The sequence below is a fragment of the Lipotes vexillifer genome, unplaced genomic scaffold (genome assembly GCF_000442215.2).
Source record: "Lipotes vexillifer unplaced genomic scaffold, Lipotes_vexillifer_v1.1 scaffold149, whole genome shotgun sequence".
Classification (NCBI taxonomy): domain Eukaryota; kingdom Metazoa; phylum Chordata; class Mammalia; order Artiodactyla; family Lipotidae; genus Lipotes; species Lipotes vexillifer.
The window spans coordinates 2,338,734-2,357,819 of record NW_006779962.1 but is presented as its reverse complement, the minus strand read 5'-3'; the positions used below and the strand labels follow the sequence as shown (position 1 = coordinate 2,357,819).

Here is a 19,086-nt window from a genome sequence, read left to right as displayed (position 1 = left end):
TCTTTCCCTGACCCCCAATTCATTTCATTAAGGGCTGCATTCTGCTGACGGGGTACACACCTGGCTCATCCTAGCTTTGACCAATCTAAATGTTAGTTGATATTTTTATATCCAAAGAATACTGGGAAAAGTTATACATATTATAGAAGGATTTTTGTGATCAAAAACAAGTAATAAGAGTATATGCTTTCAGCCGAAAACTGAGAAAAAAGGTGCTTGTATTTCTTGGGCCACATCCCAGCCACTGTCACTCTACCTGAATTCAGACATGTAATTTTTTCCCCTGTATTTTCAAATATTTATTTATTTGTTTGGCTACGCTGGGTCTTAGTTGTGGCATGTGGGATCTTCCCTGCAGCGTGTGGGATCTTTACTTGCGGCATGAGGGATCTTTTAGTTGTGGCATGCGGGCTCTTGGTTGCAGCACACGGGATCTAGTTCCCTGACCAGGGATCACACCCACACCCCCTGCAATGGAAGCACAGAGTCCTAACCACTGGACAACCAGGGAATTCCCCCAAATTTTTAAATGTAATTGAGAAAAGACCATAGGTTGTCTGAACTATTTCGTAAGTTAAAAAAAGAAAAAGTAATACCAGGAAAATGCTACAGGTGAACTACTTACCTCTTTAACTTTAGAAGCAAGCTCCTGCCTTTCTTTTGAAACTCTGGCAATTTTTTCATCTAATTCTTGCCTCTGGAAAAAATCAGAATGCCATCATTAAAATTAAATTAAGCATTTTAAAATGCTTTCCCATGGACTGCCTCACATTTCAAAAGGGCGAGCCAGTACTTTACCAATGAAAAACTGATCAACCCAGTGTGTTTTCTCTATACCAGTCTTCCTGTATTGCTGTGTGTCAGAGTTTAGCTAAGCTACTCCATGGTACTGCTGCCCTGGCGTCCATTTTGTTTGGCCAAGCAGCCTGCAGAGACCCCAAACTAACACTAGGCCCCTTCACACACACGCACGCCCTAGACGGCAGCCTGTGGAGTCACCAGCCCACCAGCCAACATAAGCTCTTGTGATCAACAGTCTTCCCTGCCATCCAGTGCCTTCCCCTTACATACCCTTTAGATAAGACCCTCCAAGCAACTTACCAAAACCCTGCTCTTTCGGTTAAAATTGGCCAATCCAGCCCTAGCCTGGGAACCCCAAAGTACTCCACCCATGGACTCTGATAATGACATGTGCGCCAGGGCCTGCCTCTCTCTGTCTGCACTCTCCCTTGACCTGCCTGTCATGCCCCACAAGGCATGCCTTATACCTTCTTCAAGACCTGTGAAAATAAACTTCTCTATTTCGATTTCTCTTGTGGTCTGTTTTTAAACATCAGCTCATTATAAAGCAACCCAACAAGCAGCACCCCATGTTTCAATTAGTAGGTGTTAATTTGATAAATTCTTTTTTTTTTTTTTTGTGGCCACACTGTGCGGCGTGAGGGATACCTAGTTCCCTGAGCAGGGATCGAACCTGAGCTCCCTTCAGTGTTAATTAAGTGCAGATTCTTAACCACTGGACCACCAGGGAAGTCCAATAAATTCTTAATACTGTGTATGATTCAGTTCTGTTCAGGGTACTGCAGGTACGCTCTTTCTGCTTAAGCAGGCCAACCCTTGGGGCATCACTTATGTGTTACCTACTCTGCCTTCATGCCATTAACAGTGGCGTTCAGTGGCTAAAACAGACTCCACATGGCCTGCAAAGTCTAAACTATTTACTATCTTGTTCTTTTAAAAAAAGTTTAACCCCTAATGTAAGGCATACCATTTCTGTGTACAGTTTTTGTGTGTGTGTGTGTGTAGTACGTCAGCCTCTCACTGTTGTGGCTTCTCCCGTTGAGGAGCACAGGCTCCAGACGCACAGGCTCAGCGGTCATGGCTCACGGGCCCAGCCGCTCCGCGGCATGTGGGATCTTCCCGGACCGGGGCACGAACCCATGTCCCCTGCATCGGCAGGTGGACTCTCAACCACTGCGCCACCAGGGAAGCCCTGTGTACATTTTTATACACAAATTATGCTATTCCACGATGAAAGAATTGCATCAAATACTCACCAACTAGTTTATCTACGAGCTATTAAAAAACACTGATCAAGAAATGTTTAGATACCTGTAGTTCCCTTCCACCTCGGCATAAAGCACGCTGGCGGGAAAGTTCATCTAGTTGATGATCTAGAAATTCCTTTCTTCTATGCATCTCCTGAACATGAGAAGGTAAGTCTTTTTCTTTAAGAAAAAATAAATAAAATAAAAGATAAACAACTGCTCATTCTAACACATATATACATATGCATATACACATGAGAAGAAAAACTAGCTTCCAAAACTAGACTACTTCTAGGGTCTCCAAATTACCTTTAATGCCCACGCCATTTCCTACCATACAAAAAGAAACAGAAATCAATTAATAATATACCTTTATCCAGTACTTACTCATTCTGCGGTTAACTTGGCTGTCCAAACTGAATTTTAGGACCTCAGCATTAATAGACTTTTCTGGACCTAGACGGAGTAAATTTATATCTCCACAGTTTCCTGTTGATAAAAATCACACTTAGAGATTAATAAGAACACTGTCAATTTCTGTACATAATAACTATTTCTAAGCAAATATATTAACAGTCAGAGAAAGGAGCTAACATGAACTACCAGTCAACCAAATACCTGGAACTGCACTAGAGGTTCCACACACATTCTTTTAGATTTGCTTCATAAGAATCCTGTAAGGCAAGGACTTATTGCCACCTAATAAAAGCTACTGAGGTCGCATAAACGGTACACTGCAGAGCTAAGATTCTATTACACTAATGCTTCTCAAACTATGTTCTATACATCACTCCATGGTAAAATGTATTTGGGAAATGGCGAGTGAAAATAAAACACATTTCTTGACCACAGGATATTTCGAAGATGAAGACTTTTATCTATTAATAATACATGTCTGAATTCCCCAAACAGAATCTTACACGACCATCAAATGCTTTTCTGCAGGATACTGAGAACCAAGGTTTTGAAACTAATCCACATCACAATGCCACTCCAGGATCTAAGGGACAAAAGATGCTGGAAATTCTGGAATATGGTAATTCCAAAAACTGTCAGCATCATTTAACTGGTTTATTAACCACATTTTAATTTTAGGTTAGCACATTTCGGGTATTATTTAATCTAAAAATCTCCCACTGCTTCACTGAACTAAACTATAGCAATCATGCAGCGTTTATTAGCACTTATCCCAAACTGACACATCACATACTTGTTTGCTATCTCCTTCCACTGAATCCACGTCCCATAAGAACCAGGTTTTGTTTTGGTCACTGCCTAGAACAGCAGCTGGCACGTAAGTACAATAAACATATGTTCAATGAATAAATGAGCTCATTATACAGCTAGCTGTCTACACATATTTTTGTTCCTAGTTCAGCTCATTCTTCTAAAATTTGAAGCCATCTTCTCTGACCAACATTTACTTGAAGGTTTCAAACTTGCTAACTTGTGTTTCTACCAGAAAGGTGGATGAGATTTATACCCACTATAAGCACCTAAAAATGCTCCAGAAATTAAAACAGACAACCTTTAAAATGCAGGGTGACCTCAGAAGGATGTAAGAGAAATTCCTAGGGGCCAAAAACAAAGAGAAAGGTGAAAACCAGAGGTGAAAGCCCCTGAGCTGCTGTGGCTTCCCTGGAGGGAACAGGGTGAGGGCTGGTCACTCTCTAGGTGCTTAGGTGTTTGTTTTTTAATTTACATACAATAAAATGCAGAGATTTAAAAATCCTTAGTTCTATGGAGTTTGACAAATATCTACATCAGCAAAACTACCATTCCAATCAACATATAGAAATTTTATAATGGGGGCTTGGATTTTAAAGCCCACTAGAAAGCAAGAGGGCATGGAAGAGGTAGAGGGATGAAAAAGACATGAATCTACCTTGGCCTGGGCTTAGCTGGGAAAAAAATAAACTCTCTTCTAGGACTTTCCAACTACAGGTCCATGCCACATGTGGACTTAGAGTCTAAATACATAATACAGAGAATGACAAAGGTGACCCAACCAAAATACAGTTGAGATTTTTAAAATGAGAATACAGTGAACAATGTTATACCAATATATTTGAAAACCTAAGGTGAAGTGGAAATTTTTCTTGAATAATATGAATTAGCAAAACTCACTCAAATGTAGAAAACCTGAATAAACCAACAATTAAAGACATTCAGCAGACAGAAACTTATCCATCTGTCAAAAAATAGACAAAAAACAAACAAACAAGAAGTCCCCCCAAAAAACAACACTAAAAACAAATTAACCTTCAAGTAACAGGTAATTCTCTGTCTTATACGAAACATTCCAAATAAATGTCTGTATAACTTCATTTTTAAAGTCTGTATAACTTCAATACTAAAACCAAAGATATGACAAAGAAAAATTACAGGCTGGCCTCATTTAAAAATATCAATAGCAGGGCTTCCCCGGTGGCGGAGAGTCCACCTGCTGACGCAGGGGACATGGGTTCGTGCCCCGGTCCGGGAAGATCCCACATGCCGCGGAGCGGCTGGGCCCGTGAGCCATGGCCGCTGAGCCTGCGCTCCGCAACGGGAGAGGCCACAACAGTGAGAGGCCCGCGTACCGCAAAAAAAAAAAAAAAAAAATCAATAGCAATCCAGCAATGTGTTAAAAAATAATAGTGCACAACCAAATTGACCTTATTCTAGGAATCAAAGATATTTTCACATTAGAAAAGCATTGTAGGGAATTCCCTGGCAGTCCAGTGGTTGGGACTCGGCACTTTCACTGCCGTGGGCCTGGGTTCAAACCCTGGTCGGGGAACTAAGATCCCTTAAGCCTCGGGGTATGGCGAAAAAGAAAAGAAAAGAAAAGGAGAGAAAAGAAAGAAAGAAAGAAAGAAAGAAAGAAAGAAAGAAAGAAAGAAAGAAAGAAAGAAAGAAAGAGAAAGAAAGAAAAAGAAAGAAAAGAGAGAAAGAAAGAAAGAAAGGAAAAGAAAAGAAAAGAAAGAAAGAAAGAGAAGGAAGGAAGGAAGGAAGGAAGGAAGGAAGGAAGGAAGGAAGGAGGGAGGAAGGAAGGAAGGAAGGAAGGAAGGAGGGAAGGAAGGAAGGAAGGAAGGAAGGAAGGAAGGAGGAATTCCCTGGTTAGGACTCTGTGCTTCCACTGCTGCGTGGTGGGGGGGAGGGGGGATATGCATGAAAAAAAACCTGCATGCAATAAAATTCAACACCCATTCATTAAAAAAAACTCTAATTAGACAGGGACTTTTTAACCTGATAAAAGGGTATATATACCAAACCCCAGAAACAAACATCACACTTAATGGTGAGATGTCCAAGGTATTTCCTTAAAGGACACCCAGGACCACTGGACATAGTGAAAAGAAGCAAAAATGAAAGTACTGAAAAAGGAGAAAAAAGCTGTCTTTACTGACAAGAGACTTCATTTTCTCTCTAACAAAAAAAATTAAAAATCCAACCTAGACATGACACTTGTGCCACCTTCGTCCCAGCCTTCTTGTGTTGTCAACCCACACCTGAAAAAGTGCTTGTTAACCCTCCCTCAGGGAAAGGAAAGTGAAAACCGTGCGGGAACTGTTCTCAGTTGTATAATTTGATACAACCACTTTGGAGCAGAACCGGGCACTATCTAGAGGCTACACAAATCCTTCCACCCAGCATTTTCATTTCTAGGTATATATACACTAGACCAGTGTTTTTATAAACTCTTTTGACCGTGATCTACAGTATGAGGTACACTTCACATTGAAAGCCAGTACACTCATACCTCACCAATAAAACAGGTTTCACAAAACAATACTTACCCCTCACTACTTACACTCTAATCTTTTCTGTTCTCTTCTCTTCTATCTTATCTTGTTTAAGTATGCTGGTTCTAATCTCCCTAAACTGATTTCACAATCGACTAAACTAGTCACAAGCCACAGTGTGAAAGCACTGCCCCAGCAGCCTGTATGAATACTCAGGAGTCGTAAGGACACAGTAGTACTCCAGTGTGCTCCCTTCAGCTGCTGTACAGTACAACACAATACAACTCAGTCACTGCAGTAAACGTTTTCATCCTGCACTGGAGAAACAGGCACAAGTACAGGAATAAAGTTTGAAATAACAAAAAAAAAAAAAGGAAAAGAACTTACATTGCTATCAATGGATAACGAATAAACCGTGCACTCATATGATGAAATGCCCTATAGCCGCTGACATGAATGACCGCATCCATATATAGCGAGACATAAGGTCACAGTTCTCACAAACATAATGGTGAGTAGAAAAGCTGCAGTTGACAATGCATTTTAAGTTTTAAAAGCAAATGAATTCTACATGTAGCTAATACACATGCAATAAAAGGAAACACGTGTGTGATCCCTCTGAATAAAGATGACACATCCCAGCTGCTCTTGCAGCTGGTGTGGCCACGGGACTAAGTTCTGGCCAAAAGGAAATAAGCAGAGGTGCTACTGGCAGCATCTCAGAACTTTCCTTAAAGCACGGCTAGTACATCTGTCCCCTTTTCCTTGCACTTGCTAGATGTGTCTACTGGTGCTGAAGCAGCCATTTCTGACCATGAGGTGAACTAAGGAGTGGGGGGGTCACATGTAGTGGAACAACAAGGTAGAAAGACCCTAGGTCTCTGAAGACTTGGAAGCAGAGTCATCAGGCCAGTATCATCCCTCAACTGCCCATCTCTGGGCTTCTGAGTAAGAAGGAAATAAACTTCTATCATAGTTAAGCAACTGTACTTGGAGTGTCTATTATTTGCAGTCCAACTGAATCGTAACTGATTTAGGTCACTGCCAGGTAACCTCAAGGAAAATAAAATTTGGTTAGGGAAGACAAGAGACATGTGCTTAGAAGAGTAGCCCGACCCAGAGCCATAACCACGCCACTCAGGATGACTGGTGTGAGAGTGGGTGTTAAGGTTAAGTGCACAGAAATGACTTTACACATTCGCTCAAGCATCCCACATCCTCGGTGGCAATGCTCTTCAATCTGTCAACTGTACTGGAAAGACTTGTCCCTGTGGTATACTTTACATCTCAACTCTTCAGGTTCTCCACCTATAAAATGTAGATAGGTTATTTATTGCGTGGCTCAGAGGATTACTCTGAGAGTACTGACACATAGTGAGCGCTCAGTAACCATAAGTGATGACTGCTCTAGCTTTTGCGTCACTAATCATCTACTAAGTCCCAACTGAGTGCCAGGCACTGTTCCAGGCACTGGGGTTACTACAGTGAACACATTTTTAAAAGCCCTTGCCTTGGTGGAGCTCGTTATAGTCTAGCTATACTGAACCATCCATGGTTCTCTGGCTTCTGGTCCTTTTTATTTACAGTAAGTTCCATGAGAGTCTTCTCCCCACTTCACTTCCTCATCGCTCTTCCAAGTTTCATCTTAGATATCATTTCCTCTAAAAGTCTTCCCTAACCCTTACACAACTGAATCAAGGGCTGCTCTAAGGTGTTTCAAACTACCCACATGTTACTCCTATTATAGAGCTTCTACCTTTACAGTATAATTGCCCACTGATCCATCCACTTCCTGTCTCTTTGAGGGTTTCACTGTTGAAACCTCAGTACATAGCACAGGGCCTGGCACAGAATAAATGCTCCAAAATATTCATTAAACAAACCAGTAAGTACACATGGGCCACAGCCTCAAGTAGACAAAATTACCAGAACTGGCTTGCTCTTTGTCATTCAAGGTTACCCACACTAAACATTGAAAACAAAAACAAATTAAAAGCCCACATAAGTATCATACCCAAAGGATTCTTCTTGTCTTTACACTTCTCTTTGAATTCAAGGATAATTTTTTTCATAAGTTCATCAACAGCTGCATTGGAAGGCGCACACACAAGGACACGGTTTTGTTTGATTTTGGCATTGGAGTTCTCATCTGAACGTCCCCTCCTCTGGTTCGACAATTTGCACCAAACAAACAAACAAAAAATACTGATGAGCTCTATTATGCAGCGTTATAGTTCTTCTCTACTGCCACATATACTTGAAAGTTCCCCTAATAAATAGTTAAAAGTAAATAAAAGCACCTACATCTTACATTGATGTTAAAAAAGTACTCTGGCAGGGAATTCCCTGGCAAACGAGTGGTTAGGATGCGGTGCTCTTACTGCCAAGGGCCCAGGTTTGATCCCTGGTCGGGGAACTAAGATCCCGCATGCCGCATGGTGTGCCCACCCCCCAAAAATTACTCTGGCATAAAATTTTATCGTAACTTCTCTGAGCCTTACCTTACTATCCACTTATCTTATTCAATGTTCAATCCAAAATGTAGCCCAGAAATACATTCAAGATGGTCTCCTGGGATTAGCTGTGACCTATAATAAAGCCCGAAGACCACCATTCTAGCCCTTAGCATTAGTTTCACACAAGATAACATTTTCTGTTCCTTTTATTTCTTATAACCTTCTCTACCTCTGCTACCGCTTTATCTGATACAGTTCCACACAGTATCAAAAAGATACACAAAAGTGAAGGGAAAAAAACGCACTTTAGTACTTATTTACACGTTAGTTAAAGTAAAACAACATACTCAATTAAGGGCACAGATGCCCTCACGCACACTCTACCTCTGTCAGTAGGCGGTACAGGAGGCCCACAATGGTTTTTGATTTTCCTGTCCCGGGTGGTCCATGAATCAGACAGATCTTGGCAACTGCTGGGGAGTGTTTCACCATGGCATATGCAGTTTCTATTGCTTTCTTTTGGTCTTCATTGAAATCTTTTAGGTGGGCAATCTATACAAAAGACATTAGTGAGAACGAGTGGTTCTTCCTGTGAAGGCACAGGAGAGCAAGAGAGTGGAAGGCATCTGTTTGAATCTGCTGACCTTTGTCAGACAGAAGCTTTGGTGATGATCAGGCAAGACCCCAAAATGACCCTTAATCTAAGAACCACTTTCACTACTGGAAAGAGCTACTGATGAGTGTCTACAGGCCTCAGTCCACCTACAACTATAACAACTATATTTTTATTTGTGATTCTTATAAAGATGATCACAATAAATTGTTTTGCACTTTTCTTCTTTTTATTCTGTGGTTCTTCCCATTTTAGTCAATTCTCTCTTTAGACAGTAAAAACATTCCAAGATTTCCTTTCCTAACACAAGTGATACAGTTGAAAAAGCATGGATTTTGGGTCAGATTTGAGTCTACACCTCAGTTTCACTCAAAAGCTAGGTCTCTAAACTCCTAACCTCTCTGGGCTTCAGCCTTTGCCTATCATTAAATCTGGGATTCCTTAGAGGGTGAGAGCTGACTGAGAAAATGCATACAAAAGCCCTAACACAAGACAGGGGTTCAAATAACATTCCTTTCCTTCTGCCTGTCTGTGTTAATTTCCTGGAACTTACACACAACTCTTACAACAGTGAGAAATATGTGTTCACACAAAATCACAACTTCGTTGTCACACTGGCAACAATACCAGTCAATGCTCCACTGATCATTCAAATGCAAAGTTCATTCCATTAAACCTACTCTTACTCCTGCATTTAATCACCTAACAAACAGTTAAGTAGGATGTTCACCTCACATTTTAATGTTGCTCTTCAAGCATATTTTCAATTCCTTTTTGCACTCTACCTTTTTTCCTGAGGTAAGGTGACTAACCTAACACAAAGAACTACTTTGCAATATTAAAGAAAACTAAGCACTAAAAATGTCACTGGGCACACATGGTGACTATGTCTCTGTTGTAGACAAAAGGGAATGTGTGACAGATAAAAATAACATGATGCTTTAACATCTTGACATGAAATGTTCTGACTTTCCCTGTTATCAAATGACTATTACTCACAATTTTCTCAGATGCTGTAGTTAGTAAATCTTTTGTACAGAAGTCCATGGGGTTTGGATTCAGAACGGCTCTGGCCAGTTGGTTCCGACCACTCAGCAAAGACATGGCTTTCAACTTCCTTTGTGTAGTCACCAGAGAGCTGATTACAAGACATTTCACGAATTCATTTAAATTGACTGGTAAATTATGTTGAGTCTGGATGGAAACGGAACACTCAGATTTCCCATTACGCACTATTATCAAGAAGGAGAAAAAGCAATCTCAGTTACCAGTGAATAACAGTGTCCAGTTAAAAAGGTTCTTCAGAACAACGTGTTTTGTAACTTTTTTTTGTGTGTGTGTGTGTGTGGTACGTGGGCCTCTCACTGTTGTGGCCTCTCCCATTGTGGAGCACGGGCTCCGGACGCGCAGGTTCAGCGGCCATGGTTCACAGGCCCAGCCGCTCCGCGGCATGTGGGATCTTCCCGGACCGGGGCACGAACCCGTGTCCCCTGCATCGGCAGGCGGACTCTCAACCACTGCGCCACCAGGGAAGCCCTGTAACGTGTTTTATATACATCATTTAAATAATTTTCTCATAAGTATCTACTGACTGCCTCCTAAGAACCAGGCAACGTTCCTGTCCTCTGGAGGCTTATTTTTTAGAAGAACGGGGCAGATAAGCAAATAAACATGTCAGGTGATGATAAGTGTTAGGAAGAAAGCCGAGAAGGGGGATGCGGAAGTGATGAGAGTTTTGAGGGAGTGTTATCATAGACAGGAGAGTCAGGGGAGGTCTTCCTGATATGATATTTGAGCAGAGACATGGCATTGAGTGAGTGAGCCATGCCCGTAACCAGGGAAAGTGGGTTACAGGCAGAGAATCAGCAACTGCAAAGACAATGAGGCAGCGAGGTGCCTGGATTATTTTCAGAACAGGGAGAAGGCCAGAATGGCTAGAAGGAAAAGCAGGGAGAAGCAAGCTAGAAGACCAAGACAGTAAATGCAGCTACACTTCAGAGGGCTCTGCAGTTAATCACTCTGAACATGACTCTGAGTCAGGTCAAGAGCACAGGACAGCTCCGCACAGGTAAGTGACATGCGCTAACTCACACATGAAAAGAATCACTTATTGCAAATGAAGAATAAACTGCAATGGAAAAAGCACAAAAAAGACAACTTAAGAGGCTAAAATCTAGGTAAAAGTGAATGGTCATGTGGGCCAGGAGGTAGCAGGAGAGGTGGTGCTTGGATGTAGGATATATGGCAAAGGAAGATCCGATAGGATTTCCTGATGCATTAGATGGAGCGTGTGAGGGAAAGCAGGACTCAAGGATGACTGTGAGGTTTTGGGCTGAGCAACTGGAAGAACGGGATGGAGGTCCCACATGCTGAGTTGGGAAAAACCAAAGCAACAGCACATGTCAGCCAGTAAATCAAGTGTTTCTTTTTGGAGTAGGTTTGAAATGTCTAATAATCTCCAAATGGAGATGTCAGATAGTTGGATGCATGAGGAGTTCAGGGAAGGAGACAGAAACCGTTTCTAAATCTTAGAAACAGAACTTTGCCAAATGTAACCACTTGTAAGAGTTGAAAGCACAGATGAAGCTATATACCCCTGTTGCTAAACGCATCTTGCATAAAGAACTGAGCTCTGATCACACAATAGTAAACATGGCACACCAGTTATGATGCGGCACAATGTTAAACTCTAACAGCTTTGTTGCTATTTTTAAGATACGATGCAAAAAGGTGAAGGAATAATGATCACATATTCTCTTCACATAACAGAGACTAAGAGAGCAGAAATGTCAAAAAGGCAGCTTGGCATATATCAAGCATGTGGACTTCATAGTCAAACAAAATTAGGTTTCAATTCTGGACCTAGCGTTTAATACTAAGGATGTCTTTGGATAAGTTACTTAACAACCCTGAACTCTGATTTCCCAATGAGCAGGGAACAAACCATTCTGCTTTGCAGGACTCTGGGAAAAGATGATAAATGTGCACAGGAAGGACAGGGCACACTGGCTAGCACATAGTCAGTAGTCCTTAAATTCAAGCTAACATTATTTTTGTTATGCTACCTTAGGGAGAGAAGTCCCTACAACACAATGGATGGGAGTGATGAAACAGTAAACCCCTCCAGTTGCCTTACAATTAGTTATGTGTTTGGTCTGCTCATCAGTAATTAGCCACAAAACCAAGGTTGGAATGTGATTTAACAAACAGATGGTTTGCAAATTGTCTGTTTTATAACAAACACACTGACAGATGAAGGAATTTACTAGAAGGAGAAGATATTACAAAAGAAAGGTTTTAAATCCTAAGTCTAAAGCAATAAATGCTGGGCCTTTTCCAGCTGAGTCTAGAAAAACTAAAAGAGGACTCTGAATGCTAAGTAATCAACCTAGCAAATACAGTCTGGTAAACACAGAGCAAATATATATCTGGTAAATGTACAGCAAATATAGGGCTGGTAAATGTATAGCAAATACATGGCTAGTAAAGCCTAATTTAGAGGGAAATTAAAAGATGAGCTGCTGACAGATTTCTCTTCAATGTCTCATTAGGTACTTACTGACTGAAGTGCGGCGGAATTTATGAACATAACCACAGTAATATTCATGGGGATCTTGCATGTGATTTCTCTCTATGTCCTCCTTCTCTCCATTTAGTCTTTCAGGAACCAAAAACACCAAATCATTTTCCTTTGGATGAAGCTGTTTAGCTAGTTCACATTCCTCAAGATAAACTATAAAAGAAGAAGTCAGCATTTATTCTAACAGAATTATTTTACATGAGATTAAAGGATATTAAACCCTTGTACTAAGTTCAAGCAAGTATACAGCACTAGTGGACTTTGTACATACTTCAAAATGATAGTCTAAGCTAGTCAGCATTGTCAAATATTGATCACACAGTATTATAAAAGTCTTCTTAAAAACTGCTACAAAGCCAAAATAGATGAAGTCATAATATTCAAAAGTAGCTAATAAATTTCTTTTCCTTGAAGTTTATCTTAGTTTTTAATCAAGAAAATTTCACTTTTGTGCCCTACTTTCAAATTCCCAAAAGAAAATCTGGAAACAGATCCATGTACACATACGAATTTTGAGCCTACTAGTTGCATTTCAAACAAGGGGGAAAGGACAGTAGTAAAATAAATGGGGGTGAGAAAACAGAGCAAGCTCTAAAATTAAAAATTTCAGTACCAACTGCCAAATCCAGCAACAACATACTGAACCAAAGCACGAGGTACTAGGATTAAGTAGACTGAACTACTAAGTCAAAAAAGAATTTCAGGGCTTCCCTGGTGGCGCAGTGGTTGAGAGTCCGCCTGCCGATGCAGGGGACACGGGTTCGTGCCCCGGTCTGGGAGGATCCCACATGCCGCGGAGCGGCTGGGCCCGTGAGCCACGGCCGCTAAGCATGCGCGTCCAGAGCCTGTGCTCCGCAGCAGGAGAGGCCACAACAGTGAGAGGCTCGCCTACCGCCCAAAAAAAAAAAAAAAAAAAAAAAAAAAAAGAATTTAAAAAATGCATCATGTAAGAAATGTCTATTTGAAGGCATCAGAGGGCAAATACAACAATGAAGAATTACTCCGTTGAGATCCAGAACAATGTGGAAATCCATAGGGGTCAGCCCAGTATTTTCCCTAGAAACATCTGAACTCTTCAGGGAGTGGGCAGCCAGGAATTTGAGCAGTACCTGGGATAGCCTTGTACAAAAAAAGAGACAAAAACTGGAGTCCAGGGCCTGCACAGATAGAGCAGGCATCCTGGTAGCCCTCAAGCTTCAGGCTGGGACCATGAAGGACTACACCCAAGAATGAAGGCAGCTTCAATTCACCCGAGTACTTCAGGAAAGCTCAATTCTTTAAACCAGATTAAGATGATCCCACATTGCTAGTACTCCCAGAATCCTGGCAGAAGCAAAGAAAAATCCTCTCTGGAACAAGACATCCTATCATCCTAGGCCTCTGATTATTTTTTAAATAACTTTCCAAAGACAATGACCAACATATTAGAGATAAGCAAAGCACCAGGAGAGAAAAAATACATGAACTAGTAGTATCAACAAACAAACAAACAAAAAAGGGCTGCACAAGGCACTACACGGAGTACAGTCGTACAGTCCTTGAATTGGTTCCAGGACCCCCGCAGACACCAAAATCCTCAGATGCTCAAGTCCCTTACGTAAAATGGCGTAGTATTTGCATATAACCCACGCACATCCTCCAGTACACTTTAGATCATCTCTAGATTACTTATAATACCTAATACAATGCAAACGCTGTGTACATAGTTGTAAATCCAACATAAGTGGTATGTAAATAGGTGCTGGTGCATAGCAAATATGTTTTTCTGGAATTTTTTTCCCTGAATATTTTCAATCCACGGTTGAATCCAATGATGCAAATCCCACAAATACAGAGGACCAACTGTATGTCTTACACAGTTTAAAATATAGAGTTAAAAAATACATAATATATTAATACAATAAACACATAACAATGTACGAAGTGGAACAGATAAACAGGGTTAAAGTTTTTAAGATTTTGCCTTATCTATGGAGACACTTAAAGTATCGATTAAAACTGTAAACTTTGAATCATGCACGCTGTAAGTTTTCACCTGAACTACTAAATGGCAAAAGAGATAAAAATTGAGGTATAATTTCCAAACTAAAAGAAAAAAATGAATGGTTCAAAGGTCTCACATATATGTAGAGTATACTCTAGTTCTGTCAGTTTTTTCTTTATATATTTTATTAGGTATTCAAAATGGTCCTATCTTCTGTTAACTGAACTTGCTATCATTGTGAAATACTCTCTTTTAATCTCAAATAATGCTTTTTTGCCGTAAAGTCTATTTAGTCTGGTATTAACAGAGCAAAACAAGTTTCTTTTAGTTGGGTTTGCATGAGTAGCTTTCTCCAATCTTTCTCTTCCAACCTTTCTGTATCCTTATGTTTACATGTATTACTTGTTAACAGCATATAACATGCCAATACTGATCTTGAGATAACTTTTTCTACCCAAAGATACTAAGGCTACTTAGAAAATCACAAGCTCACATACAGGATAAAAAATATAGATGGTATCGGTTATATCAGGTAGCAAGAAAGCTCTCAAAGACTAGTAGGGTCCTGTCTAAAGGGCTCAGGAGCCAAACTGAAGAAGCCAATTACAAAGACTGGAAACAGAAGAGTGTATTTAAGTCCATGTGCTTGTAACGAAAAAAAATTTTTTTCAAGTTCATTGGTCAACCCAACACTTGCAGAGAATTAAGTCATTATTTTGAAAACTGGTCAGGAGTCAAGTATCAATACTTATTTTACCCTTCTTTATAAAGTATACTACTGAGTAATCAAATAAAATGGAGCACTTTCTCTTTACAGAACTACAATAGCTAATAAATGAAGAAATGATAAAATAAAAATATCACCATTTTGTATCCTTTAGTAAAATAATTAATCTAGGCATTAAGGATCAACGGTTATAAATATTACAAAAAGAGGAATTAAAGATCAAGGACCTCCTGATAAAGGAACACACCAACCCCAGCTATGAAAGAGTTTTGCCAAAAATATTAGATCAAATGAATCTGATCAAGCCTCTAGATCCAACTATCAATTTACAAGAAATACAGAGGACTGAAAAACATACTAAACACCACCAGGGGGATGCTATCAGCAAGACACAGACAGTAATTCTACAGGGTCAACAACACAATTTCTTCAACAAATAAATTACAAAGCGGGGGAAAATCCATGAAGGAGACAATTATAATTGAAGAAGACATATTAACAGTGTCAATGAGGGGACCTGATTTGGATCTTAATTCAAACAGGCTGAAATAAATTGTTCTTTATGAGGAAACTGAAAACTTGAACACTGTCTAGCTATCTAATATTAAGAAATCATGGTTAATACTTTAGCAACAAAATAATGTTTTACTATGAATTTTTAGGTCCGTATCTTTTAGAGATAGTCACTTAAATAATTACAAATGACACCAAAAGAAAAAAATCTAACCAACGATGATCTGCAAAACCTCTCCCTAGAAAACTGTAAAACATTACTGAAAGTAAACCTAAATAACCGAAGGTATGTATCTTATTCAAATCAGTATTAGAAAGATGTCAATTCTTAACAAATTTCCTTTTTTTTTTTTCTCTAAAACTTACATGGTAATGCAAAGGGACAAGAATAGCCAACGTACTCTTAAGGCAAAACAAGGCAGGCGGACTTGCTCATTAAAGTTTATAATAAAGCTTAATTAAGTAAAATTAAGCAACGTGATATGGGCAGAGAGGTAGGCAAATGATCCAATAAAGAAGAAAGGAGTCCAGAAAAAGGTCAGTACATTAAATGGACACTAGATTTATGAAAAATATGGCACTGCAGACCATGGAGAAAGGATAATCTTTTCAATAAACACTACTGGGTTAATTACATCTCCATTAGGGAAAAAAATGAAACACGGCCCCTATATCTTACTCGTGTACAAAATCCATTCCAGGTTGGCAAAACAGTGAAGCCTCTAGAAAAGGGATTGGCAAACTTTCTGTAAAGAGCCAGATTTTTCTTTGCAGGCTACATATGGTGTCTGTTGCATATTCATCATCATCTTTTTTTCAAAACCTTAAAAAAGGGTTTCCCTGGTGGCGCAGTGGTTGAGAGTCTGCCTGCCAATGCAGGGGATACGGGTTCGTGCCCCGATCTGGGAAGATCCCACATGCCGCGGAGCGGCTGGGCCCGTGAGCCATGGCCGCTGAGCCTGAGCGTCCGGAGCCTGTGCTCCGCAACAGGAGAGGCCACAACACTGAGAGGCCCGCGTACCGCAAAAAAAAAAAAAAAAAACAAAAAAAAAACCTTACTCTTCGGCAGTATAAAAACAGGATACCGGGTAGATCTGCAAGCTGTGGTTTGCTGACACCTGTTCTAGATGTTAAAATAATATATTTATGACCTGCAGCAGGGAAAGGTTTCTTAAATGAGGCACAGACCATTAACCACAAAAAATACATAGATGCATGTTATGTTAAAAAATAAATTCTAAACAAGAATAAAATAAGAATTTTAAAGACATCACTAAGAGAGTCATAATGCAAGCCAAAGTGGGAGAATGGTTTATATCCAGATTATATAAAGAACTTGCTACAAATCAGTAAGAAAAAGATAACAGAACATGAACAAGAGTCTTTAATAGGTGCTTCCCCAAAGAGGTTACTTAAGCATCTAATAAATATATGAGAAGGTGCTCAATCTCACTGATAGCCAGGATATTACAAAATAAAACCACAAATGGCCATCAATACACACACACTGCAACGGCTAAAATGAACAGCACGATCAACACAAATGTGCTGGCACAGACACGGAGCAACGTGACTTCCATACGCTGATGGGGGCGTGTCATTTTGCATGACTGGCTTGGCGTTATCTACTTACGTTAAGCTCAAGAATAATACCCTGAGACTCTGAGACCCACTTCAGGAGACAGACTCCACAAAAACGCCCTCGCATAACACGAAGAGTCACATGAATGATCTTAGTAGCATTATTCATAAAATGCTGTGTGTAGAAGCAGGCCTGAGGCTGCTATCATTAGAAAGGCCTGCTTACAAGGTTGGTCCCCCTTGGAATCTGGGAACTTGGATTTCCGGACACCTCTCATCATTTGCTGATGAGAATGGCTCACTGTACCTTACCTGTTTGCCAAATTTTTTCTCTACATCTTATGTCAAACACTCACTTTACTTGTGAAAAGTCATGAATTTGAGCTAGGCAGAGGGTGTTTTAGGCACTGAGTGTCTAAGCTTCCCTGGTAGATAATGTGTCACATGGGTTGTCACACCTCACTACTGGGAAAATTAAGTGCGTCCTGTGTGACTTTGCTGGGAAAGGACTCTTGGAAACTTGCTCCTGGTTTGCTTTTTCCCTTTGCTAATTTTGCTTTGTATCCTTTTGCCACAGTAAGTCACAGCCGTGAGCGTGAATATAATTCCCGTGAGTCCTCCTAGCAAATCACTGAACGTGGGGATGGGCTTGAGGAGCCCTGACACACAGGCCTAAAATGCTGAAAAAAATGTCCATTAACGGGAGTTCCCTGGTGATCCAGTGGTTAGGATGCGGCGCTTTCACTGCTGTGGCCCGGGTTCAATCCCTGGTCAGGGAACTAAGATGCCACAAGCCACATGGCACTGCCAAAAAAACTTCTTTAAAATAACAATAAAAATATCCATCAACAGTAAAATTGTGACATAGTCACACACTGAAATACCACCACAGCAATGAAAAAAAAATACCAAAGATGCACACAAAACTGATGAATTACGAAGACATGTTACGTGAAAGAAGTCAGACACAAGAGTAAATGCTGTGTGATTCTATCATACCATCAAGATAAATGGCAGATAAATCAATGATTTAAACATTAAAAAGAAATATAAAACTACTACAAGAAAATATGGAAGCATTTATCTGATTTCTAAAACCAACTGAATGGTAAAGAAATAAATACGGTATTTTTGAACATGTGAAGATAAAAATTGTCTGCCTCAAAAACTGCATGTGAAGCTGAACAGCAAATAATGAAATTGAAAAAAAATTAACAATGCACAAAAATAAGAAAACAACCTCCCTAATAGAAAAAAAAAGGACAAAAGGCATGAACAGACAATTATCCGCCCCCCCACAGAATACAAAAGACCAATAAAGATTTGAGGACAAAAACTACAACCTCAAATGAGATACATTTTCCATATAAAACTGGGGGAAAAGTTTAAACTAGCAAATGAGAAGAGATACATTCTTACATTCTTATGTTAGAAGTGAAAATCATATTCTTTTTGGTAGACAGAGGCAATATGAACCAAAGTCTTAAAATGCACACACTGTTTGATCTAGCAAAGGGATTTATTCAGTGTAACAGTAAAAAACCATAAAAAATGTACATGTCTAACTAGAAATTACTGGTTAAATAGAACTATGGAATATGCTTACAATGGAATAACTATATACACTGAACATGCTATTATTATTTATCTCTGAAAAGACATTTATAATAGATTAAGTGAAAATAAGTCAAATGTAAGCTTCACGAAGGTGGAGTTTTATGTTTTCATCACAGCTACATACCTAGCATCTAGAATCATACACTATCAGGTAGTATAAAGTCAGTAAATATTTGCTGAATAAATACATGAAAACAGTCACTTAGGTAAAATAACCCTACCAACCCCCCCACCCCCTC

The 19,086-nt window shown here is 39.9% G+C and overlaps 1 protein-coding gene and 1 non-coding gene across 2 annotated transcripts in view; one reads left to right on the top strand and one right to left on the bottom strand.

The window, feature by feature from the left end:
• Positions 1-19,086, bottom strand: part of SETX (senataxin) — a 64,516-nt gene that overhangs the window by 16,818 nt on the left and 28,612 nt on the right. The window contains exons 10-16 of the mRNA XM_007453112.1: positions 12,405-12,578; positions 9,845-10,077; positions 8,618-8,784; positions 7,791-7,948; positions 2,436-2,537; positions 2,113-2,228; positions 626-697 (exon numbers count right to left, since the gene is read on the bottom strand). Coding sequence (XP_007453174.1) covers positions 626-697; positions 2,113-2,228; positions 2,436-2,537; positions 7,791-7,948; positions 8,618-8,784; positions 9,845-10,077; positions 12,405-12,578 — 1,022 coding nt within the window. The remainder of the gene's footprint in view (positions 1-625; positions 698-2,112; positions 2,229-2,435; positions 2,538-7,790; positions 7,949-8,617; positions 8,785-9,844; positions 10,078-12,404; positions 12,579-19,086) is intronic.
• Positions 17,938-18,009, top strand: TRNAE-UUC (transfer RNA glutamic acid (anticodon UUC)). Its single transcript has one exon. It is a non-coding gene; the product is annotated as a tRNA-Glu (tRNA).